Here is a 26165-nt window from a genome sequence, read left to right as displayed (position 1 = left end):
AGACAATGCAAGTTGGACAATAACTGATGTCAGTGCCTACAACTTCAGTACATCGTTTTGAATTAATGTTAGAGAGAAACTGGAGATTAGAGTCTGTGAGCCATGAAGGATGTGGTATCCTTTGCATTAGTGAGAGATTCCCAGAATCTGACAGTTTTGAGCTAATACTGCAGAACCTGTACCACAGAAAGGTACAGAGAGGACATCTCTTACAACAGTGCTGAATTAGATGTGGCAGCAGCCCCAGTGGGCAGTGCCCTCAGCCACCAACACATGGTATAAGGTCTGAGACCTGTTAGAGGTCAGGAAAAGCTTTTATTAAACTCCATTTTAAAGAGAAAATTCAGGTTGGGAAAATGTATGTTCACAATTTGAGAGTACCCTCAGATCATCACACTTCAAGGGAATGCCTGATGGAAGAAATGGGAGAATTAAAGGAACTGGACATGCTTCATTCTTGAAATAACAAAACTTCTCAAAAGCACCACATCTTTTTAAAAAAGAAGGTGGTAGAAAGCAAAAGAGTTTATTTATCCTTCCTCTTCAGACACACACTTCTACTTTTATCCACTATATGCATTACCTAACTTGCTTTTGGGTAAGTTTTGATGCACTATATAGAAATTACTGGACAAAAATATTAGAATTTTTTTCAAGAAAGAAATAATCAAACAAGAACATCCACCAGCACCAAAACGGAAATCTTTACAAACTGCCACTAGTAGGGATTTCAAGATTTGCTTGCAGAAAATAAATAATCATGTTGAATGCAAAAGCCCACAATTTTATATGACTAAATCACATCTTACCAGGCTGCACTTTCACCTCAGACAGAGCACTCAAACAAGCTTTTTTTCTTTCATCTCCTTTAGGGAATGGCCTAGAAAGATGAATTATCTTTTAATTATCTGCATATTGTGTATTACTCTACACACTAGCCTCAAGTTTGTTTCAAATTTATACAAACTGAGCACAATTTTTGAAGTACAATTCTTACTTGATAATAGCTGAAACATTGGTGATTTTATTAAAGAAATCAAACTCTCGTTGGTAGAACTCCTTGGCTGGGCCAGACAATGAGCCAGTTATCTCCTCCACTAACTGCTCCAGAAGTTCCCCTATGTCAGCTGTATGCAAAAAAAAAGAAGCAACTGTGTCAGAAGTTTATTTCAGAAAGTAAAATGATATGACTGATGGAAATCAGCACCTTTGGATAGTATTCAGGAAAAGGTATTGAGGGAACCAGCACCCTGTCTCTCTTGATAGACTCTATCAGGCACTGATGGAGAATGGGCCCTACCTCTATAAGTAAAAGAGAATTTCCCAGCTAAAAGGATTCTTCCTGACAAGCAAGCAGGAGAAAGAAGATTTAGACTGGACTGGGAAAAGGAAAGGAGTCAAGTCAGATTATATTTTAAAGTACTCACGATCTTTTTGATGTCCTTCTTCATCCAGGTAGATATTGGTTTTCATGTTCCAGATGAACTGGTGAGCCAAGAGCTGCGATTTGGAAGCTGCCCACAGGATGTATTCCCTAACGTAACCCATCTGAAACCACAGGCAGACCAGTAAGGATCAAAGTTCTACAACTCTCAGACACATTATTACTGCTTCTAACAGCTATTCTACAAACCCAGAAAGTGTTAAATGGATGGAAAGAAGACCTCTGCATCCTCTCATTTTGCTAAAAAGACACGAATGACAGTGTATTTTAAAAGGTAGCAAACTGATCTTAAATTGTTTTCAGCTTTGTTACTGACCTATTCTGTTATTCTAATCAGCCTTTCCCCACCTCTAGGCTATTTTCCATCTGTTCTTTTTGGATTTCAAATCTCTTAGAGCTCAGAGCATCTTCTACTATGTGTACAAAGCACAGTGTAATGGGGACACTGGTCTTGCCTGGCATCACTACGTGCTCCTGTAATAGCAGAAATCTACAGTGTCACAGGGACTGTATAGTTTGGTGGCAAGAACTGCATGTGCTGGCACAGTTCCACTGAAATTCTGGAAAGTAAGAAGACACTTATGAAGTTGAAGTGTCCAAGAAAATCATACTCCTACCAGTAGCCACATTCCCTTTCCTCTACCTGCAACTACTTTTGTAGTCTACAGGTGTTCCTAAAGGTGTTTGACTGATATTAACAGACAGGTGTCTGATGTTTGTGCTCTGCATTGCAGAGTTCTCAAAGAATAACTACAGTCAATCACCTACACTATGGGATGGGAATATGTTCACCTGAAAATAAAGCACTGACCAGAGTTCACTGCCTTGCTGGCAGGTAGAATGATCTCACATTAATGAACTCTGAACTTGGTTGTCTAGCTTTACTTTGGCTTCTGCAAGATAAGGCTGAGATCTGATTTCATACATGTGATAGAGCACAAGACACCCCTGGATGCCTTCTCTAGTTAACTCTACAGCAAAATGATTAAGGGTAATGATTTAACTTCATTACTGAAGCTGTCTCATGCAGACCTCCAAAAGCTCTATTCAAACAGTCTTCACCTGGGATTTCCCATAACAAAATTTTTCCTGACAGATGAGCTACATAGCCTTTCTAGAGTTTATGTGTTCATAAAAGAGATGTATCCAAAACCAGCCAGCCTCTAGAGACAATAATTTTTCTTCTATGTATTAAATATAGGATAATAACAAGCAGCATTAAATTATGCTTTATTTTTGTTTATTTACTGCTTTAAATCTAAAAGCTGCATTAAAATTCTGTTTTCTTCACATGCAGCTGATTCATAATCTCACCTTGTCATACCGCAGTGCCTGAACAATCTGTGGAATGTAGAATAAAATGGCATCCTGAAAGAGAAGGGATGGCAGGGTTTTACTGGTTTGTTTTAGTAGTCAGAAGGGAAGATGAGTCACATACACAAAGAAAAGCTCTTTTCAGTTAGGTGATAAACAAAATCCCACTGCCTCTTCATTTTAAACTATGCATGCAACATTCTCAAATCTAAGTATTAATCTGTTTAGTTACTCCCTTCAAAAATATAATTAATAATCATGTACTTCACAGTTCTAATAGAAGCCTGACAAGTGCTAAAAACCAGATTTCTGCTGCCTTAGAAGAAACAACTTTGTCATTGAAAGAAGAAGCAAAAGAGATTATTTGAGAAGGGCAGTCTGAAGAATTCAGCTTAGTGTCATTTACAACAAAGCTGCAAATACATGAGCCAGGTTTACATGGGACAATCAAGTTCAAGTATCTATCCCACTCTGTGCACATTCTGCAGTGTGCTATGCCCATTTAGCACATGCCTCTCCATGGCATTAAAATGCAACTTGTGGCCAAAGTGAGCAGGGCCATAACTTCCCCTGGAGTGTTGAGGCTTTCTTGGAACTCTTCTTACCGGAGGGAAAGATCTCAGGACTTTAACTCCATACTGGGCTGTCAGAGGATGGGGTGGATACATGCTGGAGAAGTAGGACAGGCCAGTTGGTGGATCTGTGGGTGCCCAGCACAGGACGTGGCTGAGCTCAGGTGCATCAGCATCGATGGTGTGCCAGGTAACCAGGTACTGAAAAAGCAGATCAGACACATTAGGGGCTTGTAACACTCACTGATGTGTGGGTACCACACATCAGACAGTAATGCTGTCATCTGGCTCCCTCCAGCAGGACAAGTGAAATATGGAACATTCTTTTTTTACAAAACTATGGCTGTTTTATCTAATGCATTTTTCCCGTGGAAACCTAGCTGTTGGAATCACCTCAACTCCCAGAATACCAAATGAAGTTACTAAAAGCACAATCCAGGAGCTCTTGAACAGGGAGAAAAAATGAAGGATGAGTCATTTTGAAAAGGTCAAAAAAGGTTTCATTTTCCTGCTATCTATTTTACAGGTGAGGTACAGAACACAGTTCTGACAAGACTGTCCCTCACAGGACTAAAATGCTCTACTGCAGATCAGCATGATAAGCCTTCCTCACTTCCAGACCTTGGCCTCTGGATACAAAGAAAAGTATATGCTTGAAATAACTTCAGCAGCACTCATCATGGCTTGGTCCAGTGATCTTTTAATTTATTTTGCCAAAGGAACAGAAATAGTGGTTGTAGTGCAAGTGATGAGTTTTCAGCCACAGTGAGAATACTCAGAAGCAAAATGTACAATTAGCTAAATGGCTACCTTCTCTTACTGCTGTGATTCTCCTCTCAGCATCCTATTTCCACAGCTGTTCTGTTATTCTCTCCTACCAGAGATATGGGTAGCACTAGAACATACACTGTGGTAAATCCAGACTGTAGTTTCCAATATATCTGAGTGAAATGGGCCTCCCTAGGGCCCTGTAACAGCAAAAATATTCACAGGTACCTTTATTGCCTCAGGAACATCACTAACAGCTCCCGGGTCCAACCGGACCAGACGGGTCACTTCTGTTCCAATAGCTTCAGTGTTCTTAAACCTAAGTATAACCAGGAACACAATACCATTATTAGAAAATTTTGATGGCTTCTTCTATTTATGTGAAGATGAGAACAGCAGAAGGCAGAAAACTATATGCTCAATAAACAAATAGTCCACCTATGAAATAACATACTCCAATATGCTGTGGAAAGGGGATTCTGAAACAACTGGTCCTCATCCAGCGCTTTTGTACAAACCAGTTGTATTTCAGCCCACTTCCACTAGTGGATTCTTGGCTGAAATATTCTGTCTGGGATTCTATAGCAAGCAGTGTACAGAACTCTACTTGGCAAAAACTATCACTGTTGTAAGGGGCAAAGAATTTCCTTTCCCTTCTGGAGCCAACTATGCTAATTCTCCTATAATAGTCAAGTGTAAGCCAGTATCTAGCAAAACCACTGCATTCCAAGATACTTTTAGCACTGCTTAAATACTATGCTTGCTAATGGGCTGAATGCTACTAAAAAACAAACCTGATTTCTTCTGAATCAGACACTGTCTAAGCGCTGGCAAAGAGCAGATGGTAGGAAAGGCAGGTGGACTTCATTAGTGACTGAGCCAAATGAGTCTATTAAGTAATCTAGCTCTTTTCAAAGGTCTCAAACAGTTGTGACAGTAGGCAAGAGGCTGCAACCAGCAGCAAGTGCTATCAGTATTTACTGTAAATACTCACTCAACTTCTAAGGTAGCAGTAATTGCATCAGTTGTTTCTTTTGAAATATCTCACCTGGTAGGCAGCTGAACAGCAAGATAAGGAGAAATGCTCCAAGCCAGATTCACATTATCCTTCCACTGCTTCTCACTTAGACTGATGTATTTAGACCTCCAGTTTGCTACACTGCTCTCTCCAGTCTGATCCAACTCTAGCTCAGGGGAAGACAGTGGATTGTACCATGTGATCAAGCGTTCGATCTCAGTAGCCTGAAGGAAACAGGAAAAATAAAGGGTTTTCTGGAAGAAGCAAAACACTCCCAATGTAATACTTTAGTTTATATATCCTGCAACAATAAGAGGGTCTTAGACATTCATGCAGTTTGCCCATCCTTCTGATGACTCACCAGCAATGAGAGCAGTAATGTCCTGCGCTTCATGTAGTACTTGTGCAGCTGTGTCCCCCTGTTTGTCTTCTTGGACATTCCTGGAGAAAAGGATTTAAAAGCTTTCAGTGGCTTTTGTTCAGTAGGTAAAACTGTACTTTCAAACTGTCCACAGCTGGAAACACGAACACAGAAGAACTGAACAACCACAGGACACCTGTAACTTAGATCAGAGTGGCAGCAGGAAGTCAGCACTGCAGCCACTCATCGTGCAGGTGTTCTTTGAATAGATGGAGTACAACAGGCTACAGAGGTATTATTGTGGCTAGCAGAGCATTCACTTTAGGAACACGACAGTCTTCTAAAAAGAAGGAGCACGTAGCTTTAAAACTGTACAAAAATACAGTCCATGATCTAATGCCACTCTGCTGTCCCCAAAAAGCACTAGGGGCATGTTTCCATGAAGCAAAAAAATTCCTTACAGGATTTCAACACAACTTGATCTCTTCCAGTCTTATTTCTCCTGCACAACAGAATTGAACATTCTATTAAAAAACTCAGGTGGTATCAGAACTTTCCTGCTTGTCACCAGTGAGACTTTTTCTGCCTTTGATTTTCAGAGTTTGGCACTGGTAGTTAAATAGCCTGCCAGAATATGAGCCTGATGTTTAATGTAAATATTGACTTTAAATATCTGATCATAAACCATGCTGTAAAATTGGCTGTAATGAGCTGGTTACCATCAAAAAAATACCTGATTTTTTAGATATGGTTGACATGCCACTGGACAAAGGATAAGTATTTATCCATCCTTGTGTAGCCTGTTGCCGAGAACCAACATTGATATCCAGGTTGCTCCTGGTGTCTTGATTATCTAAGAACAGAGCACAGATCTGATGTAGAATCCAAAGAAACCAGACACTTTTAAAACAGCACTTATAGGAACTCACCAGGTGGCACAAGTTGGCTGGCAGTCAGATACTTCTTGTCTGAGAACATTGCTGTCCAAAACTTGATCAATATGCTGATATCCTCACGGAGTCTCTTTTCTCCTTGTGTAGGGAACTTTGAAGGACAACTTGAAGAAATCACACAAATAATGTAATACTGAATGCATTGAGGGGGAAAAAAAACTCCCAGCAGTCAAAAACCCTCACCAGCCTAAGCAAGTTGTAGTTTTTATTCTGACTGAAATCTACAAGGATGAGACCACACATCACTACATTTTATCCTCATGGCTTTATTATGTCTGACTGAAGAGCACAAACTTCCAATTATAACTGAAAATTAGGGCAGCAGTCTGTCAGCATCCTGGATTAATTTGAAAGTTATTATTAGGATTGAGTGACCTCCTCACATTCAGACATTCCTATCAATTAAATTTTCTTTTGTGCCTGTGTCAAGTGTTGAAATAATCAGATTCAGTGTGTCTGTATTTTGAAAACAATGAAACTGTATTCTTAGCCACACATACTGTAATAGCAGTTCTTCAAACCTTATAAATCTAGATACAATTTTGAGCATTGAATAAACTTCAAAATAAGAAAAAAAAGGAAAAGAACAGAAACATTCCTGCTTTTTAAATCACACATAAAATCTGAAAGCAATATCTAAGCCTCTTTGAGATAATTTATGAACCATACTTAAGCACAAGACAAGTTTCTGTTAAAGTGGGTGAAAAAGGAAAGGAAGAAAAATCACTACAAGATAAAACCAGCTGCTACTTTGAAGTATCACTGAAGGTCCAGGAAAAACAGAAACACATTTTCAGTGAGTTATTTCAAATAAAAGAGTACCTGAAATAATCAAAGGCAGTTGAATAAATCTTTTCTCTCAAAACATTTCGGATAGTTGCATTTGGAACCACATCAGCATGCAGCAAAGACAAACCCAGGGTCAGCAACCTAATAAGCAAAATAGAGAATGTAAATGTTGGCTCTCCCAAAATGGTGACCAATACTCCACCATGCAAACCACAACTACAGCTGAAAGTGTAGCCTGAGAAGTGTCTGTTCCAGAGCTCTTAGCAACTGTTCACATTATTACCAGTCTGTTTTAAAGCTCTAAGTGCTGAACTACAGAAAGTGAAAGCCTTCAAGTCACAAAAGATGAAAATAATTGATGAAGCAAGGACTAGATTCATTACTAGATCCATGATGTGGATATTCACTACATTAAATCACCCATGAAATTTCCTGAATCACCAAAAAAGTACTTTCAAGCTGAAGTGATCAACTTCTGCTTTGAAAACAGAGCTTAGACTGCATCACTGCAGGCTTTTAAAGCAATTCTCAGCACCTGAAGCCAAGTTAAACATGTAGTGTTTAGCTGTTTTCTTCCATCTCCCTATAAACTTATTTCTTATTTCTGTGATTCCAGAAGGAAACACCCAAGAGCACTCACTTGAATCGGGGCCCAATGGCTGCCACGTGCCGGTTCAAGCTGCCTTTGGCGCCCCCGATGTTCAGGGACAGGGAGCGCTGGAGCAGGCTGGAGAAGATCTCGATTTGGTCAGAACTGCAGTATTTGGCTATTTCAAACCTCTGCACCAAAAACTGAGAAAAAGAGACAGACATACCATGCCTGCTTCAACCTTTCTGAATTTCAAACCCCACTCCCAGATTTCTCTGTTTCAAACACCTTTCTCCCCCTCAATGATTATGCCCATCTAAACAGAGTGCCTCTCCTGGCTGTGAGCACATGACTCCAGTCCTTCCCCAAATCACAGCAACAGGAAATACAGACTGCCACAGGTGGGACATTCAGAAAAAATACATACCTCTATCCAGATGTAATGTGGGGTCACCTCTGGTGGACAGGGCCTTGGCTGGCTCTCCTCTGAGGCTGCTAATGGATCTGCTTCTTTCTGCTCTGCAGAAAACAGCCCAACTTTCTGCTCCACTGTCATTTGCCAGGCTCCTGCCATTTCCCGCATGAACTGCAAAAAGGAAGGTGACAGTGCTTCTTGTTTCAAGAGCATCTTCTTAAATGAAAAGCACAACCTTTCCCCACAGCACACACAAGAACCTACTACATCAATTAAAATTCACTGCAGTGCTGACAGAGAGGCAGAGACAAGTCTATATATCCCACCTGAAAGAAAACGTTTCTTTCACATACTACATTACAAAAGGAAGAGAGACTCCCCCAGAATCTCAGCTAGTAACAGAAAGACTAAAGGCAGCAGCAGCCAGGCACTGTATTTTGTTGAGGAGACTGAACTGTTAGATCAGCCCACACTATCCATCCTCCTGCTCCACTAAAGGTTGCTGCCCCCCACACAAGCCCAGCAGGGACAAGCACACACCAGGTTCCCGTGACCTGCAGGATGTGGTTTGGCCCCTGAGCACACTGAACACACTCTGGCTGGTCAAGTACAACATAAAGATGGCACCTAATTCAGTTTTGCTGATCCTGCTCTCAGGAGCAGCATCCTCTGTAGTAAGAGGGCTGAGCAACCAAGGGTGCTTCTCTCTTCTCCTCAATCAGATACACAGACATTTCCCCAAATGCCCAATGGAAAAAAATGAAACTGATGCTTAAGAAGTCAATCACTGAAACCTGCAAGCAAACTCAACTAAGTAAATTTAGATGGATGATTATCTCCAGCAAGTGAAACACTTGGTGCTCCCTAAGCAAAGCAATTACCAGAGGCAGCTTTCTGAGCTGTGTGGACTGTCACTGCCCTATACTGAGTTGCTTTATTACCATTACATTGATCCTCATCTCACAAAACAGAGCTGGCTTAGCCTGTTACAGGATTAGGATATTTGCAAGCCTATATTTTTACATAATGGTCCAATACCAGATACCAAAGGCTGATTAATGAGCAGGGACACTTATTTCTCTTTGTTTCAAAACACCATTCTATAGATTGTGATAGTATAGAGTCAATTCACGAACAGTTCAGGCATCTCATCAGTGAAGTAAATTCTACAGCTGGGATCCTAACAGGTTCCTTTTGTCTGCTTCCCACAGTCCACCTCGTGGGGGTGGCTCAGACTTCCAACAACACAGGAACAGAGACTTCCTGGCAGGCTAAAGTGATTAACAGTGCATTTAAACATCCTTGACACAGATTCACAGTATCTGTGAATCTCCCAAAATCTTCCCTCTTCCCCCTGGCAGGGGCGGAGAATGAGCAATTAAATCACTTCCTACCGGCACTTCTATTCCATTCTTGGCAGCAAGCAGCCACTCCCAGCAAGCAATTGCTGTTTCCATGCCATGCTCATTGAACATTCGCAGGGGTCCCCAACACAGATGATGAAGGAGCTGGGGATCACAGTCTGAAAACAAACATTCACTCAGATTTCTTCAACAGAACAACTGCTTTCCACATCAGCATGAAATTGGCATGCACCATAGGTAATAATCAGTTCCTAATAATAAATAGCTTTTGGTTTAAGGAGGCTTTTCCCCAATAGAAGCTTAATTTTAAAAATTCAAAACACAGTTTTGCTGCAAGTTGATGCATACTGGGTTGGTATATGGATAGTTTTTGTAGTTTATTATTCTTGGCATTCACCATCAGAAAGCAGAACTCCATTTGGTTTTCATTACCTTTGCTGCTTATTAGCAGTGCAGTCAACTTAAACATGGCCTGGGTGTAGAATTCAGTATTGCTTGATTCAAGAGCAGCATTCAGGTCTTTGACCATAAGTTTATTCAGGTCAGATGTTCGTCCTGTGGCATTTGAGAACTGAATCATTCCAGAAACCTGTAAAATTTAGGGCGGTTTTCAACAAAGAACAGTATTTTTAGGAATCCAGTTAAGTATTGGTCACATGCTGATTAGGGAGCTCCACAAACAGAGGCATCTTTTGTTACTACTTTATCAAATCTTTAGCTTTATCTGCAATCTAATCTTTAGCTTTATCTAATCTCTAGCTTTATCTGCAAGACTAACACTAAAATGATCTCTTTAATAAGCTAGGAAAATGATACTCTTTATCCTGAAGGGATTTATAGACTATGTTTCATGTAACATAGACCTGTACACCAGTATAGGTTGGAAGGACATCATCCCAGGAAGTGATGCCAGAGCTTCTGGACACCCCACATTCATGGAAAACCCTGTACTTACTTCTCCTGCGTAACGGTTGCGCAAGTTAAGAGAAGCCATGAAGTTGGAGTAGTCCTTCTTCACACAAGTTGGTCTTTCAGTTAGCTGGGTTGCCTATGGCCAGACCATAACAAGGTGTTTATGCTGCTCATATCAAACCATTCATCTCTTTATCTTTTTGTTCCTTCACCTATGTTTTAAATTTCCTTATGCTTATAATCGTAGCAGTATCAGGATTGTTACATAGAACAGCACCAGGACTGATCAAAATCAAGTAAGGACTATGTGTAATTCTTCCATAGAATATCCTGTGCTGGAAGGAACCAACAAGGATCACTGAGCCCAACTCCTGGCCCTGCACAGGACAAACCCAACAATCACACCACACCATTGGGAGCATTGTCCAAACACCTCTTGAACTCTGTCAGGCTGGGTGCTGTGACCACTTCCCTGGGAAGCCCGTGCCTGTGCCCAGCCACTCTCTGAATCAAAGAACCTTTTCCTAATACCCAGCCTTAAACCTCCCCTGCCACAGCTTCATGATATTGCCTTCTGTCACTGGTCACCAGAGAGATCAGTGCCTGCCCCTCTGCTGCCCCTTGCAAGGAAGTTTTAGGCAGCAACGAGGTCTCTCAGCCCTCTAATTTGTCAAGGTCTCTCTGCAGATGCACCAAGGAACAAACAATACTCACGCCCAGAGTGGTGTTCTGCCTGTTGTAGCCTGCAAAGTGCAAAACACTTTCCGTAGCCATGGCCAATCCAGTGTGCTGGGACAACCCTGATACCCAGTTCTGGTGTTTGTTTAGGTACTCCTAGAAAAAAAACCAAACCAAACTCCAGAATACTTCATTATCTTCAGAACAAGGCAGCTCATAAGCAAGTGCTGCATCACTGCAAACTACAGGAAACTTGATTACACACAAGTGTGACAAAAGACTCTCTCTACTCATCCCTTCCGGGCATTGTTCCCCTGGTAATAAGATTTTCTGAATGTCCTCCTAATTACACAAAGAGTTAAGACTCCTTCTGTATTCAAAGTAATAAAGTTATCAAGATAAATGCTTGAAGGCTGTGATCTTCTCTCAAAAGAATCACTTCTGACAAAAAACCCCTAATGAGATGAAGTGTTTTGGACTACATGGAAGAAGGGAAAGTAATTAGTTGTCCTTTCACACAAGGATAGAGTCCCTTGAGGCTCTTATTTTACAAAAGGAAATATAAACCTTAGGTAGATTTGCAGTGTCCAAGATGTGCAAAAATCAAATTTTCACAGAAGCAGGCCCATTACCTGTAGATGAGATTTTGTAACAGAGGGAGCCCATTTCATTGCCTCTTGCAGAATCATCCCACAGCGCGCAGCAAAGTCCTTGACTATACTCTAGAATAAAAAGCATCAACACAATCAGTAAAATACAAGACACTTAACAAGAGGAACTAGTCTTAAGGGTGTAATAAGTAACATAGGGAGCAAGACAGTTGTAGCAACATGACACAGTTAAAATTTTCTGTAACAGTTGAATGTGTCCTTGATTAGAAATGAACTGTCACACTTAAAGTCAAGCAAAATAGTTAAATTCAGAAAACTTTAAATACTGTGTCATATCCTATTAGAAAAATCTTACCTAGGGAAGTACTTTTAACAAATGACCATTCAGAGTAGCTCACTAATTTATCTCCAGGCTATGAAAGAAGGCATTATTTCATTTTTTGATAAATCAAGGAGGGCCACCCACCTCTCTGGCTTCATGCGTGTCAGGGACTGTTATTCTGTAGGGAGCATCAGGAATGTCATAGTATGGTTGGTCCTTGTGAATGTCCTAAAAAAAACCAATTATCAACACTCAGTAAGACAAAATTCATCACCACCTGGCATTAACACTGCAGGTAGCAAACAAGAAGCCTGATTACCAAACCTTTTTTTGCTGACATTTGCTCTCAATTTAAACATCTCTAGAAGAAACAGTTTGCATTCCAGTTTGATTTTTAGAATATATAATTTCAAAAATCCAAAGCACTTTCCTCAACATTTCGTATTAAAATAAAATTCTATAAAGCATTTCCATCTTCAAAAATTCTAGTATGTAACATATTCAATAAATATGGATACACATACACAGATTGGAGAGAATACAGTCTGAAAACCGTAATTCACAGAAGATCAAATAAACCACAAACCAGAAAAACACCACCGAAATTTTATTTCAAATGAGACATTTCAACAATTGTAAACCACATCTGACAACAACCTTTTAGCACTAGTTTTACTGCTTATGACATAGGGTTGCAAAGATAATTCTTGCTTCACAGAATTTAAAATTAAAATTTTATCAATCTTAGTAAAAGGAAAAACCAAATTACAAACTCAATTAAGTATCAAATAAATTCAGAACAAAGGGGGGGAAAAGTTCTAGGAAAGAAAAGCACTTACTGCACTAAGAGACAGAGACAACGTCTGCAGAATATCTAACATAGTCTTCAGCACAGTTCCACTCCACAGCAAGTGAGGAAATCTAGAGCAAGACAGAATTCAGAAATACAATAACCATGGAGAGCTGAAGAAGGGCATTATTTTATCAAGGGAGCTGCTCAAAGAGCCAGCTTTATACATCCCTAGGTAAGCTCACACTCAACAGAAGCCACAAAGCCTCCCAACAGCCTGGCATCCACAGCCAAAAGCTGAGGAGAGCTATTGCACAGGAGCTGAGACTGCATTTCTATCATGGGCATTTGGCTTTGCTCCAGCCATGGCAATACTAAGCAGACACACATTTTAACCAGGGGTTTCTGAGCTCAGGCTAAAAATACCATTGAATGTAATTTTTCAAGGTAGCAGCCAAGAAATCCACTTGACCAGTGTCACCAAGTGCCTAAGCAACCACTAAACAGTCATTGTGAAAAGAGAAACATGAAATCTATACTCACTTGTCTACCAGTCCAGATAAGTATTTGTCTGCAACTCTCCTGATCCTCTTGTGAATGTGGTTGAAATTCACCAGCAAGAACTGAGCATGTCTCTCCAGCTCTTCTTCATTCTCCTTAGTTTTAGGCTAAAAAACATGCCAAAGAGAAGTATGAAGCTCCTAAAGGAACAAACTCACTTTCAGAAACTGAAATGAGAACATTTATACAAATTCAATATTTTAGTTTCCAGATAACCTACTTTATCAGCCATCATTGTCAGGAAAGCTTCAAACACCTTATCAGCAACAGCTATCACACACTGCATCATGCCTGAGGAATGGAGAGAAGTGACAGGTTTCATTGTCAAAATTACATTTGTTTTATAAACCAGGCTTAACAGTTAAAAAGTGTTTATGTTTACTCAGCCAATATTGAACTTGTTTCAAAACAGAACCAGTGCTCTTGGCAAGAATAAAGCAGCAGCAATCTGGTGAACATGATTCATTTTGTTATATAGCTGCTTGATTTGTTTCTGCTTTGCAGGCCTGGAGATAATTGCCTCATACCTCAAGTTGAGAGGAAACCTAGACAGGTAAATCTTACCAGATTTGTCTTTCTGAATTGCTTTATCTTCAAAATAGCAAAACATAACTTGGAAGCGATCTTGGTCAGTTGAACGCAGCACCCTAGGGAAGGAGAGTTTTGTAAGTTGGCATGTTTGGGGTTTTGTTTATTTGTTTTAGGTTTTTTTTATTTCAGATTTTATTTGTTTCAGGCCCTTACTGATTGTTATGTTTTAGGGGTTTTTCTGTTTCATAAATGAAAAAACGAAATACAGATAGACACAAACCTCATATATTCCAGGCGGTAAACAGAAAGGAGATAGGTAGACATGGCAAAATCCAACTTATTGATCAACGCTGACACCTCTGGAGGAGGATCCAAGAGATTGATGATGGTGCTCCGTAATTCATTTAATTCAGCCTAGAGATGAATACAGGAAGTTAGCTGAAGTGGGAGTCCTGTATTAGTTTGTCTCCTCAAACATTCATTCACCTATTTGTTAACATATCAACCTTCACAAACAATATGGCAGGATGCTTCTGCCTATAGATTCAGACCAAACTCCCCTGATTCAGCAAGTCACAATGCAAATACAGAACAGAATTAAATCTGGAATCAAGCTTCTGGCAGAAATAATTGGTACTTCCCATGCAGTTATTCCAGTGAATAAACCCAATTTCTACACTAAATGCATGCAAGTTTGACCAACATCAGCACTGTCCAGCTCCTGAAACTTCATGGGCTTCTATGTATCTAGGCCTAATGCAGATTTCTGTATTATTTGGGAGCCAAAGAGATTTCATAAGCCAAAAAGAGCCCTTGGGCAAAATCTGCCCTGCAAAATCTATCCTACAAATTCTAGGGAGAGAGAAGAAGACCAGTATCAAGCCAGAACAAACTTAACATTTCTTTGAAAGCCTGACCCCAAGTCACTTATGCACTCTGATGTCAGAAGAATAGTGTAAGATGGCTGCTTTTCACTAATAGGAGGCAGGCTGAAGGGGTGTGCTATTTCAATATATCACAGGCACCATGTAATTTAACACATTATGGAAGGAGGCAGTAGAAGAAATTAATTCCTACAGGAGTCACGGTGTCATTCTTCATGGCAGAATTGTACTGCAGAACAGATCGGAGTGGCTCTTTGCTGGGAAATGTGAGTAATGGAGACTTGGTGGCAATTTCACACACACCTTCATACCATTCTTCTGGCCAAAGACCTGAAACAGAAGCAGAAAGAGGAAGGTGGAATGAAGGATTTAAAAAAATCAAGTTTCACAAAGTTACCTGCATTACCAAGCTTTGCACTCCTTCTAGGGCAGACTTTTCATGCTCTTAAGCACAGACACTCAACACACATGATCCACGTTCCAAACTTAGTAAGCATACTTAGGTGAGTTTCTACTTAATTACCATTGTACCCCATGTGTCTTATCTTCCATTTCAGGAATCTGGCTATCAAAACTCATAACTAAGGCTATTAGGAATAAAACTAAGTACAAGTTGTACTGTGCTGAATCTGACAACAAAACTGCAAAGATTTAAAGAAATCCCACCAGAGAACTGTCATGTAAGCTGTGTGCTTTGAAGTCTCTATATGCCTGTAATTTTTCTTCCAGCTACTGGGAATGGTTTGCACAGAGTTGTATTTAGATTCATCAAAAATTGAAATGTGAGCAGCAATGTTGTCCCCTTAGAATGCAGGGTACCTGATCCTTCCACAGCAAATCCCATCAGCACCGAATACAACCAGAAATCACGGAACAGCTTCTGCAGCCTGGGCTTGGCCTCCTTGATGGGTGGCAAGCGTCTAGTGAGCTACCAAAGAAATAAAATTTAACATCAGGAAATGGTGGGAGTAAGAATAAATTAATTCCACACTAAGGAATCAATTAATGTACCTTCTTTATTACGATTTTCAATTATTCTTTGTTATATTCTTTGGCACCTATGAAAACTAACATTATATTGCTAATGGCATATAGTAGGAATTAAGTTCTTTTTGGAGAGCTGAAAGGCTAACTTTGAGATGTCTGAAGTAAGAATTTCCTTTGTTTTACACAGGAATAACACCATGCTGATACAGTAACCTCTGAGGAGAATACATAATATTAGTATACTATCCACTGCAGGGAGGAAGAGACCACATGGTCCTTAAACTGTCCCGAAGACAATGTCATGCAGCTTTGCTTCAGTGTAAAGGAACTCCAAACCAAATAAATATTAGTCAAAACCACTTCTGGTTGCTATTGTTTATCAGCTTTGTGGAAATACATTGAGGCACCAATTGGGGATCTTTCATTGTTTGCACCCACGCACAGAATGACATCAGTTCTGAAGAATTTATTATCTAAACAAGCAAGTAAAAGAGCATTATTTTCAACACACTTATTAAAATTCTCTGGTTCTTTTTGCACAAACAGCTGCTACCATCAGAGGAGCAGTATATCCTATCAGCCAACATGATATACAATTTTAGATACATTTATATAACAAAGATCATAGTGTGTTATCCTAAAAAGAGTTAAAGCACAGGCAGTGTAAAATAAGTAAAAGAAATTGTCCATTAAACCACAAGCTTTGTTCAATATGACTGTATATTAATACTGTAAACTTTATTAACAAAATGTTACATTCTAATCTAGCTTGAAGAAGTTTTCTCTAACCACAATAATTCTCTCAAGATATGAGAGCCAGCAGTACTTCAGTGAAACCTTACATAAAGCCAACTTCGGATGCATTTGTAAATCATGAGGGAGATTAGTCATTTAAAAAGGAAAAGCATGAAAAAATCTCTCTATTATAATAAAATCAATCTGAGTTTAAGATGGTGAACAACACTATGGTAAAAAGCTGTTTGTGCAATGGTAATCTTCCCACCAATACCACACCAGCTGAAGAAACCCCAGCACAACCACAGAGGCCTCAAATACATTTGCACTAAGATGCTCCCCCCGTCCCCCATTTCAGCACAAACAGCAGCTACATGGCTTTTCCTGTCATTAACAGTCAAGTTTATGTGCATGCTTGACTTTGAAACTTTACATACACACTGATTTTTGCTCAAAGATCTTCCTCAAAAGGGAACAAGTACCTGTAAAGCTATAAAAGTAGTTCAACAAACAACTGAGAATTCAGCAGAGATCACTAGGCAAGGGAGGGATTTTGGCTGACGAAGTAAGTTTAGCAGTGTTTGGTTTAGAGAATGTTTACTTTGGGAGATACACAAAAAAGCAGCGTCAAAGTTCAGATTTAAACCCTGCTGTTCCCTTTACTTGAGCTTTTCAACACATCCTTCCCATACAGTGGCTTAAAGGTAAGTTTCATTTACCTCTTCTGTGATTTTGGGTAGATCTCAGCACAGACATATATATTGCAGAGAAGGGAGAAGTTTTGCCTGTGTAAGTGCAGCTGAGCAATAATTGAAGTTTGGTGAAGATGAGAATGTAAAGTTAGGAATACAGACAGCAAATTCTGCTGTGCCAAGAGAGAAAATGTTTATCAATGGTTACTGGACAGAGTATCTCAGCCCTAAGGGCCTGACTTCTGGGGGCGGGGAAAAAACGAATTTATGGAGAAACAATAAGAAAAAGACTGACTCGAGATGCTCAGTCACAGTGTAAAACAAATTCTTATTTGGATACTTTCTGCAAAACAATGTATTCTTTTATATGGGAGGATCAATTTATTTGGTTTTAGGATTTAAAGCAAATTAATCTGGAGGAGAGTTTCAAAAACTAATCCCTCAACTCAGTTATTTCAATCCTGTTACAACATGTTTGAAAATATTTTCCTTCAAGGTTTTATTCACTGATATACAGGTCAGTGAACAGGCACAGGTATGTGAACCTTTATGCTTTACACAACAACTCTCTTTCCTAATTTAAAAAGCATTTTAATCAACACATTGGTAAGATTTTTATTTTAACTGTATTCAGTATTTTGTCCTGTATTATATTGTAAATAACTGTCTTTTACTCAAGAAAGTGTATCAATTGGGATTAACTTTATAAATTTATGAAATAACTTTAGAGTTAACTCTGAACAAAACCCCAGGCCTGGTGTTCAGACACCCAATCAATTTCAGGTAATAGATCTATTGAACACCTATATTTTGATCTCTGACTGTCGCAGAAGGCAATTACACTTTTTCATATATTTTTAAGATCATTTTACTGTACTCAATATTATGGTGAAAAGTCTCTCAGAGCTACTTCTTGGTGGAGGGTTTTACAGCTGAGTAAGTCTGATGGATTCTCTTAAAATATACACTGAAGAAAATTCTTGATTTAAAAAATAATTTTAAAATGCAATAGTCCAGTACTCAGTAGATTAAGAGATTGATTAAGCTTCCCTTAGAAAAATGCAGGTTCTACTTAAATGTATTCTCAAACAAAAAAGGTGAGGTTACAAATCAAGAACTGGGATCACAGTAACCCTAGAGAAACAAAGCTCTGAAGGGAGCCCACAGAGACTTCACATCACGAAGAAAACAGAGAGCACTACGAGTTCTGCAGAAAAGTGAAACAAAACATAACTAAGCCAAAAGCAGAATCAAGCCAATCCATTACAAAGTGGCAGATGAGGACAGAGAGCTGCAGAAAGGGCACACAGACATTGAGTAACACGCCCGAGTAAGGCCATGAGCAGGCCAGGAGAGACGTTCATGCCCAACACTCCCCCCACTGCAGTCCCACTGATGGTACTCAGTGCAAATACACGTCTTTCTACATGTCCAGATCACCCTCACTCACCAGACTGCTGCCTTGCTTTTCCAAAATACTCCCAAAAAACGTCCATTTTTGTTGTAGCTACAGGATGTTTGTTTTTCAAATTTTTCAGTACATCTCAGCTTTCTGGTATGTTTCTGCAGGAGATTGGATCACAAGTCTGTGTTCTTCCTACCAAGCTCAAATCTTCAAATTTAACTTCACATTGTATTTTCAGCACACACTACTCACACAGTTAGTGCACAGTTTAAGTGTAACAGTTAAAAATAAAGGGTCCCACATATGCTGGGTAATGAGTTTGTAACTGTTGAAATATGCCAGTAATGACTATTTGTGTGGAAAGAGGTCGACCAATTCTTTGGCAAGCTGGAGGCATTGTGTAAGCAAAACCAATTACCAGTAAAACAGACTTACCCATCTAATTGACATCTGTTCCACTAAAATACAGTGCTGTCAAACAGGGTAACAATAGATCTGCTGCTGCCACAGAAATCAGTATGAACCTAAAATCAGGGAATAGATAACTAAAATTCAATTACCTTTGACTCTCTCAACTGTGTTATGTTGTTTTCCAGACTTTCACCAGTCAGAATGAAGTTCCTATTTCAATTGCTTGCCTTTGCTCTCATTATAACCTCCACATTTTGTGGAGTCAAGGACGTCACTGAGCACTTTGAAAGCCTTAAAGGTGCACAGCCACACGAAAATGGGACTTACATGCCAAACCTACCCCTCGAGTTCCACAGAGAAAACACCATCACTAACGACTTGATTCCTGAAGAGGAGGAGGAAGAGGACTACCTAGACCTTGACGAGATACTGAATGAGGATGACTACAGTGATGTTATTGATGCTGCCCCACACATGGTTTCTGAAGTTCAACAAGGAAATATTCTTGAACTATTCCAAGGCAAAACCAGAATCCAGCGCCTCAATATCCTCAATGCAAACTTTGGCTTCAATCTTTACCGCAGCGTGGCAGACAAGGCCAGCTCCTCAGACAATATTATCATGGCTCCTGTTGGTATTTCCACTGCAATGGCTATGATTTCCCTGGGTCTGAAGGATCAAACCCAGCAGGAAGTGCTGTCTGTTCTTGGCTTTCAAGACTTCATTAATGCCAGCAGCAAATACGAGCTCATGACCGTTCACAACCTCTTCCGCAAACTCACCCATCGGCTCTTCAGGCGCAACTTTGGCTTCACACTGAGGTCTGTCAATGACCTTTACATCCATAAAGACTTTTCTGTTCTCAATGATTTCAAAACCAATATGAAAACATACTACTTTGCTGATGCCCAAGCAGCTGATTTCTCAGATCCCAGCTTCATAGCCAAAACCAACGAACGCATCTTGAAGCTGACCAAGGGATTAATAAAGGAAGCTCTTGTGAATATAAACCCTACAACACTGATGATGATTCTTAATTGTCTTTACTTTAAAGGTAAGACTCTATTATTTCAATCTTAGTGATGGATTTTCTCAGTTTGCACTGCACTGCCATACGTCATTAGAAACCCCAGACAGAACTTAAGTCTAATGTACACTACAAAAAAACTACTGACTCCCTCATTAGGAATCTGTATTATTAGCCCACTTTTGTCTGTTTCTGTAGCACAATGATGCTCTGAAGTTAGTGGGTGTTGCATACATACAGCAAATGCTTACTACTTCCAAAACCTTAATGACTCACAGTGAGTCAGAAAAACAACATATGAATGCAGAATAGCCCCAGAAAGTATAATCTTTGTAGAAGTATCAGATGGGGAGGCATAGATGCATATGCAAGTCATTAGTCACATTCAGTCTTGGTGTCACTGAAATGCTACAGGTTGATTTCAGTTAAAGCACTTAACATCTCTGAAGCATTCAGGACTCATACAAATGACTATAAAGAATTTCAGCTTAAAGGAAGCAATTTTTTAATATGATCAGAGTGTGATCCCTGTCAACAAGTCCATATAGGGGACCTAAGAGAATAACCAAATCACTGCTCTTCTACAACTAAAACCAAACACATTCACTACATGGAATAACTCAGTTAATTCAACATGAATGGTCTGCTGATACGGGCTCCTTCATGTATTAGTAAAGGCTGAACAGTTAAAGAGGCTTGAAGTAAAGACTCTACAATATATTCTTATTATAAACCCTTATTTTCAATGTCTTTACATTTAAACTAAGAGCCTGTGGTGAGATTTTCAAGATAAGTTACTGTCTCAGGTTGAAAGTTTGTTAGTGTTTCAACCAACTTATAAAATTATATTAAATGAGCAAGAGGTGGGAGGTGCCAATGAAAGAAGAACTGAGGATAAAAGGAAATCTGTTTCTGACTAAAATGAAAATCAGGTGACTTAAAACACATGTAAGAAAGACAAATTAGCCCAAAAGGGTAACAGTGTTTGCAAGTACAACACACTCCTTTCCATAATTCATAAAGGAGTTCATTTTTCCCCAGTTATGTCACTGCTTCCACGAAAGAAAGGCCTCTCTTACACCTGCCATCTCAGCAGGTTATAAAAGCAACATTCCTATAAAATGCACCTTTTCCCACTCACTTGCAAGGAATTACTTCCTTGAATAACGCCACTTCCCCCTAAAAGAATCTGAAGCAATCATTAGCATTAAATTCAGTAATCTCCTATTCTCAGATACCATCCAACAGGCACTCACTTAAATCCCTGACTACATCCCTGATGATCATATCATACTAAATACAGGGCTTTACTGCCTGTTAAACCATCCTAAGAAAAGGACTATACGAAGTGAAACAGATACTTTTTTTTTTCATCATTTGGTATACCCTTTTGTTTCACTCTGAAATTATTAAATGCTTGTGCAATCTCAAAATACCAAAAACACCACAAAAATAAACAGCTATGGTATCGGAACTCTCGAGTTATCAAGATCAAAAAGACTTCAGGGTTTTTCTTCTTTCCTCTTAGTCCAAATTACCTTGGTGCCATCTGCTGAAGGCTGTAATTTCTAACCCTCAAAACAGATCAATTCTCTACTGCTCTCATTCTTTTGTCTTACAGTGACAGTCTCCTGAGAATTCTACTTTGAGTGGAACTGAACTTTTTAAAAGCAAGTTCTTCACCTAGGTTTCTTAGTTTCCATAGTACTCCTTCTAACATGCCAAATTTTGTCCACATGTTTCCATATGCACTGTTTGTAGCACTAGAGAAAAGCTCTGTTAAGGCCTCAGGACTAAGAAACCTGTAAGCATTTCCAGATATACAGAGATGCTCAGTACAAGCGAGACTGAGTAGTGGGATACTTGACAAACACTGTGAGGTTTCCACCTCCTTTTATATTAAAGACCATCAAGAAACTATTGGAAACTGTGTTGGTAAGAAGCACATTTTATCTTGTACAGATGTCCAGCCTACTCCCCATTCTGTACTCTGAGTAATCATTTTTGAGCTTCCCACCAAGTAGGACCTGGTTATTTTAGCCATGACAGTTTTGGTAACTGACAAATGGAGACAACATCTCAATGGAGACATCTGCCACCACAGATGGATCCAAAAGACACCTTGGGGGAAGATTCAGAACAGAAAGTCACAGAAGTCAAAGTGCCAGCTGGTTTCAGCTCGCCACACAGCTCCTGCTGGGGATTAGTATTCTGCCCCAAGACAAACACATTTGCAAAACTGAATCCAAGAAAAATGTTCCCCCAGCTCCTCTCTTTCACTAGTAAGAGCTGATTATGTCTCCCACTCCTCAGTGGATGGCAGAGCTGCTGAAGCTCCCCTGGTCCACAGTAGCCCCATGTCATTGGACAGCTGGAATCCTTCACCTGCAAATTCTGCTCTCTGAAAAACAGCCAGATACTGGGTTTTCCTTGGAAGTGCGACTATTTGCTTAGGAATAGCATAATCCATTTTCTACTCCATTCCTTTCAGACTACTAACCACAGTCTGATCACTTCTCAAACTGGTCCCCATCAGCCTGGCCTGTGCGGGAACTGTTAGGATGAAAGATGGACTTAAGACTTTTCTTTTCTTATTCACAGTAAATCTGGCCAAGTCAGATTAAGGAACCAATTCAGGTTATATTGTAGGCTCTCCACACAGTCACAGTCACATTGCTCACATACTTGCTTGCCAATGATGATCTAAATTCTGGAGTTTTTACAGGAAATACTAGTACTACTACCACTATAATCTTCCAGCTTTGTCTGCCCCTTAAGAAATGATGTTTATTCCAGAGCCACAGTTCTATAAAAAGACCAATAGAACATTGCATTTAAAAAACCTTCTTTCAAACAGTTAACAAATACTTCTGGTATCCAGAGTATCGCCACATAAAAAGCTTCAAACCCTGATGGCAAAGCTTTCTGGGCTGCAAAATGTGTTGGACTGCATTATTTGGGCATAAACTTGTCAGATTTCAGCACATCTACAGGAGCCTGTTATCCCATCAAACTAGACCACAGAATTAAGCACCCCAATTCTTCAGGTTAAGACAGAAAATGAACCGTTCTGAATGGACTAAGGTAACAAAATGCCTTCAGCATAGCATCTTTGTGCAAAACAAATACAGCCCTTGCTTAGCTTGATACATCACTAAGATTGTCCAAAGAGATGCCCTCAGAAATGGATTCAAGCATCACAACTCTCACAAAACTCAGCTAGGTCAGCTGTTCTGCTAGAGGCAAACCCATCTGTTTAAATTTCGAGGTGCCTCACAGGGAAAAATAATACACACCAATCCAATTCTTCTTTCTGCTTTGTGTTCACCTGCTTTTGTAATTCAGAACACTCAAATCAGACAAATGCTAAGTTAGAAAGCCAGGAATTTCAAAGTTGCTTTAAAACTTGTCTTCTAATTCAGGCTTCACTGAAATCAACAATCTCCTACATTAAATCCCAATCCAGCTGACTTAAAGCTTGGTGTAAATCTATTCTGGCAACATTTCATTAAACAGCCACCGAGGGGTTTATCTGTCTTCTGCCTTGCACGAACAGGAACCTGGGAGAACAAGTTTCCAGTGGAGATGACCACGAAGCGAAGTTTCCGGCTGAACGAGAAGCAGACGGTGAAGGTGCCCATGATGCACACCAAGGGCACCTTCCTGGCTGCTGCTGACCCCGAGCTGGACTGCAGCATCATCCAGCTGCCCTTCGTGGGCAACATCAGCATGCTCGTGGTGCTCCCACACAAACTGGCTGGCATGAAAGCCCTCGAAAAGCAGATCACACCTCAAGTGGTAGAAAAGTGGCAGAAGAGCATGACAAACAGGTATTTGCTGAAAAGCACATCTTGGTAAAGTGATAATGTATTTTCTTGATGATGAGGGTAAGTAAAGCATGCAGACAATTATATATTTTGATAAAAAATACGAAACAAAACATCAAAAAATTGATTTATTGAATTAAAAATCAGGACTGGTGATCTCTCAAAATTAAAATACCATCAAGAAATCAAGGATGACTGAGGTAGAAAATTGTAATGAAGTTTTAAAATTCTTTCTATTGACTATTTAATGATGTAGATTTAAAGAAAATGTTCTTACTGATTAAGTTTACAATAAAAGATGCAAAAACAAGACAGTAAAAATAACATTATTCTGCACCAATAATCTTGGTCACATCAGCTTATGTTCCATTCAGCACTGAGCATTTCAACAGAGCTGTGTATAAAGGAACACGTTCTATAATCAAAGGACATCACAATTATGGGAGAGGAAAAAAATAATAAAGCCTCCCTTGAGAAAGATGACAGGTGTATCTGTCTTCAGACTTGATAAAAGGAGATGATTTGATGTGCTATCCAGGAATTCAACCTATTTCTGTTGTACACAATAAGTGACAAATCTCCAGTTTAGTACTTCAGAAAATCTGACAGCTCAACACTTGTTACAAGCATGCACTGAACTGCTCAAAGTCACATACCTTATACACATAAATAATGCAAATCATTATAAATGAAGTATCAAATTGGCAAACAAACAGTTTTCACAGGGGAATTAATTTGTTAAAGCACAGTTTTAAAAGTCATGATGCTCAAGTTTTGAAAGCAAAAGTACAGTGCTGTATATCTGTGCCCTGCTTGTTGAAAACAGCAAAAAGTCCAAACCATACCAGGTCTGCAGAGCAAGAGTCATGCACATAAATATCTGCTAAGTGTTTTTTCCTTTATGTGTTTATTTTTACTAGAACAAGAGAAGTGGTTCTGCCTAAATTTAAGCTGGAGAAGACTTATAACTTGATTGACTATCTGAGATCCATGGGAATAGAAGAACTGTTCAATGGAAAAGGAGACTACTCTGGTATATCAGATGAGAAGATCACCATTAACAGGGTATTTACTCCTCATTTCACCTCCTCTCTGATTAAACTCTATCACCCAAAAACATGGCAGCTCAGTAATAACACTACACAATAAGCTAAATCAAGATTTCTTTCCTCATCTTTTTTGGAGGACATAGGAGGGAGGATTGTGGGTTTGGCCTTATCTATTCACATAATGAAGCACATGTTTAATCAGATGCAAAGGCACTAAGAGTGTTGTGGTCAGTCAGGAACGGGCTTCTCCACAGAACAAACCCCAAAGGTTTTTGGAGCTGTGTAGGGTGACCAGCAGGGGTGTGGGACACGGAGCAGGGAAGGCTGTGAGCACATCATTCATGTACTTAGGAGAGCCTCCATTTCTCTCATTTGTTTTCCTGTTTTGTTTGTCTGAACAGTTCAATCACCAAGGCACAATCACAGTGAATGAGGAGGGCACAGAGGCTGCCACAATCACCACGGTGGGGTTCATGCCTCTCTCCACTCAGACCCGCTTCGTGGTGGACCGCCCATTCCTGTTCCTGATCTATGAGCACCGCACCAGCTGCCTCCTGTTCATGGGCAGAGTGGCCAACCCAGCCACATCTTAAAAGCAGAGAAGACCCTCCAACACTCTGTTACACATGGGCTGTATAATTATATGTTAAAATACCAGTATCATAAAGGAAAATTTATTGTTGTATTAGCCAATACAAAAGTCACTGGTATAAAAAGAAAAGGTATTATCTACAGGTAGCTTCTCATGAATGGACTCACAGCAGCAGATAATTTGTCTGCAATTAGTGCCATGTACTGATACAAGTGTATTACTAGCAAAAAAAAAAAAAAAGAAAAAAAAATCACAAAGTACCTTACACTTTGTGTTTTGCAACAGTGTATAAAATGTAATCAATAAAGTATTTAGACTATCTGGAGTCTTGAAATCTAGCTCTAAATTTGTGCTAGGATGTCTGTTTATAAATAGGAGTAAGGAAATCCTGAATACCTGACCAGCCATAGACACCTAAGCCTCTCCTGGGCATTTTACACAATCTAACTTCAAACAGATCAAATGCTTCCACTCTTTCTTTTGCTGGCATCATTTCATGTTCAGTGACACACAATGTGTATAAACATTCACACTAATGCACACAATGAGCCTCATGGACCAGTG

The 26165-nt window shown here is 39.6% G+C and overlaps 2 protein-coding genes across 2 annotated transcripts in view; one reads left to right on the top strand and one right to left on the bottom strand.

Moving 5' to 3' along the window:
- The window catches only part of PI4KA (phosphatidylinositol 4-kinase alpha), a gene marked incomplete at its 5' end in the record, with an annotated part of 54003 nt that overhangs the window by 6501 nt on the left and 21337 nt on the right, over window positions 1-26165 (bottom strand). Inside the window, 26 exons of the mRNA XM_084217541.1 lie at window positions 810-880; window positions 998-1127; window positions 1428-1548; window positions 2759-2812; window positions 3364-3531; window positions 4327-4417; window positions 5147-5340; window positions 5478-5557; window positions 6211-6330; window positions 6407-6534; window positions 7253-7360; window positions 7860-8011; window positions 8236-8394; window positions 9618-9745; window positions 10020-10176; window positions 10543-10635; window positions 11214-11333; window positions 11810-11899; window positions 12255-12338; window positions 12950-13031; window positions 13444-13568; window positions 13682-13752; window positions 14026-14108; window positions 14273-14406; window positions 15070-15206; window positions 15696-15804. Coding sequence (XP_084073667.1) covers window positions 810-880; window positions 998-1127; window positions 1428-1548; window positions 2759-2812; window positions 3364-3531; window positions 4327-4417; window positions 5147-5340; window positions 5478-5557; window positions 6211-6330; window positions 6407-6534; window positions 7253-7360; window positions 7860-8011; window positions 8236-8394; window positions 9618-9745; window positions 10020-10176; window positions 10543-10635; window positions 11214-11333; window positions 11810-11899; window positions 12255-12338; window positions 12950-13031; window positions 13444-13568; window positions 13682-13752; window positions 14026-14108; window positions 14273-14406; window positions 15070-15206; window positions 15696-15804 — 2989 coding nt within the window. The remainder of the gene's footprint in view (window positions 1-809; window positions 881-997; window positions 1128-1427; window positions 1549-2758; window positions 2813-3363; window positions 3532-4326; window positions 4418-5146; window positions 5341-5477; window positions 5558-6210; window positions 6331-6406; window positions 6535-7252; window positions 7361-7859; window positions 8012-8235; window positions 8395-9617; window positions 9746-10019; window positions 10177-10542; window positions 10636-11213; window positions 11334-11809; window positions 11900-12254; window positions 12339-12949; window positions 13032-13443; window positions 13569-13681; window positions 13753-14025; window positions 14109-14272; window positions 14407-15069; window positions 15207-15695; window positions 15805-26165) is intronic.
- Window positions 17213-26075, top strand: SERPIND1 (serpin family D member 1). Its single transcript, XM_084216952.1, has 5 exons — window positions 17213-17302; window positions 19292-20160; window positions 23690-23963; window positions 24881-25025; window positions 25411-26075. The coding sequence occupies exons 2-5, from the start codon at window positions 19308-19310 to the stop codon at window positions 25600-25602; spliced, it is 1464 nt and encodes a 487-aa protein (XP_084073078.1). The 5' UTR covers window positions 17213-17302; window positions 19292-19307; the 3' UTR covers window positions 25603-26075.

The sequence above is a fragment of the Fringilla coelebs genome (genome assembly GCF_963513975.1).
Source record: "Fringilla coelebs genome assembly, chromosome: 17".
NCBI lineage: Eukaryota > Metazoa > Chordata > Aves > Passeriformes > Fringillidae > Fringilla > Fringilla coelebs.
Note: the sequence above shows the minus strand (reverse complement) of the source record. Positions and strands in the feature narration are given on the sequence as shown.

What these genes read in the sequence shown, in the direction of transcription:
- SERPIND1 (XM_084216952.1), top strand. Translation starts at nt 19,308, where the DNA reads ATGAAGTTCCTATTTCAATTGCTTGCCTTTGCTCTCATTATAACCTCC. An exon ending in TAATTGTCTTTACTTTAAAG is followed by an intron (nt 20,161 to 23,689) that starts GTAAGACTCTAT and finishes TTGCACGAACAG; the next exon opens with GAACCTGGGAGAACAAGTTT. An exon ending in CAGAAGAGCATGACAAACAG is followed by an intron (nt 23,964 to 24,880) that starts GTATTTGCTGAA and finishes TATTTTTACTAG; the next exon opens with AACAAGAGAAGTGGTTCTGC.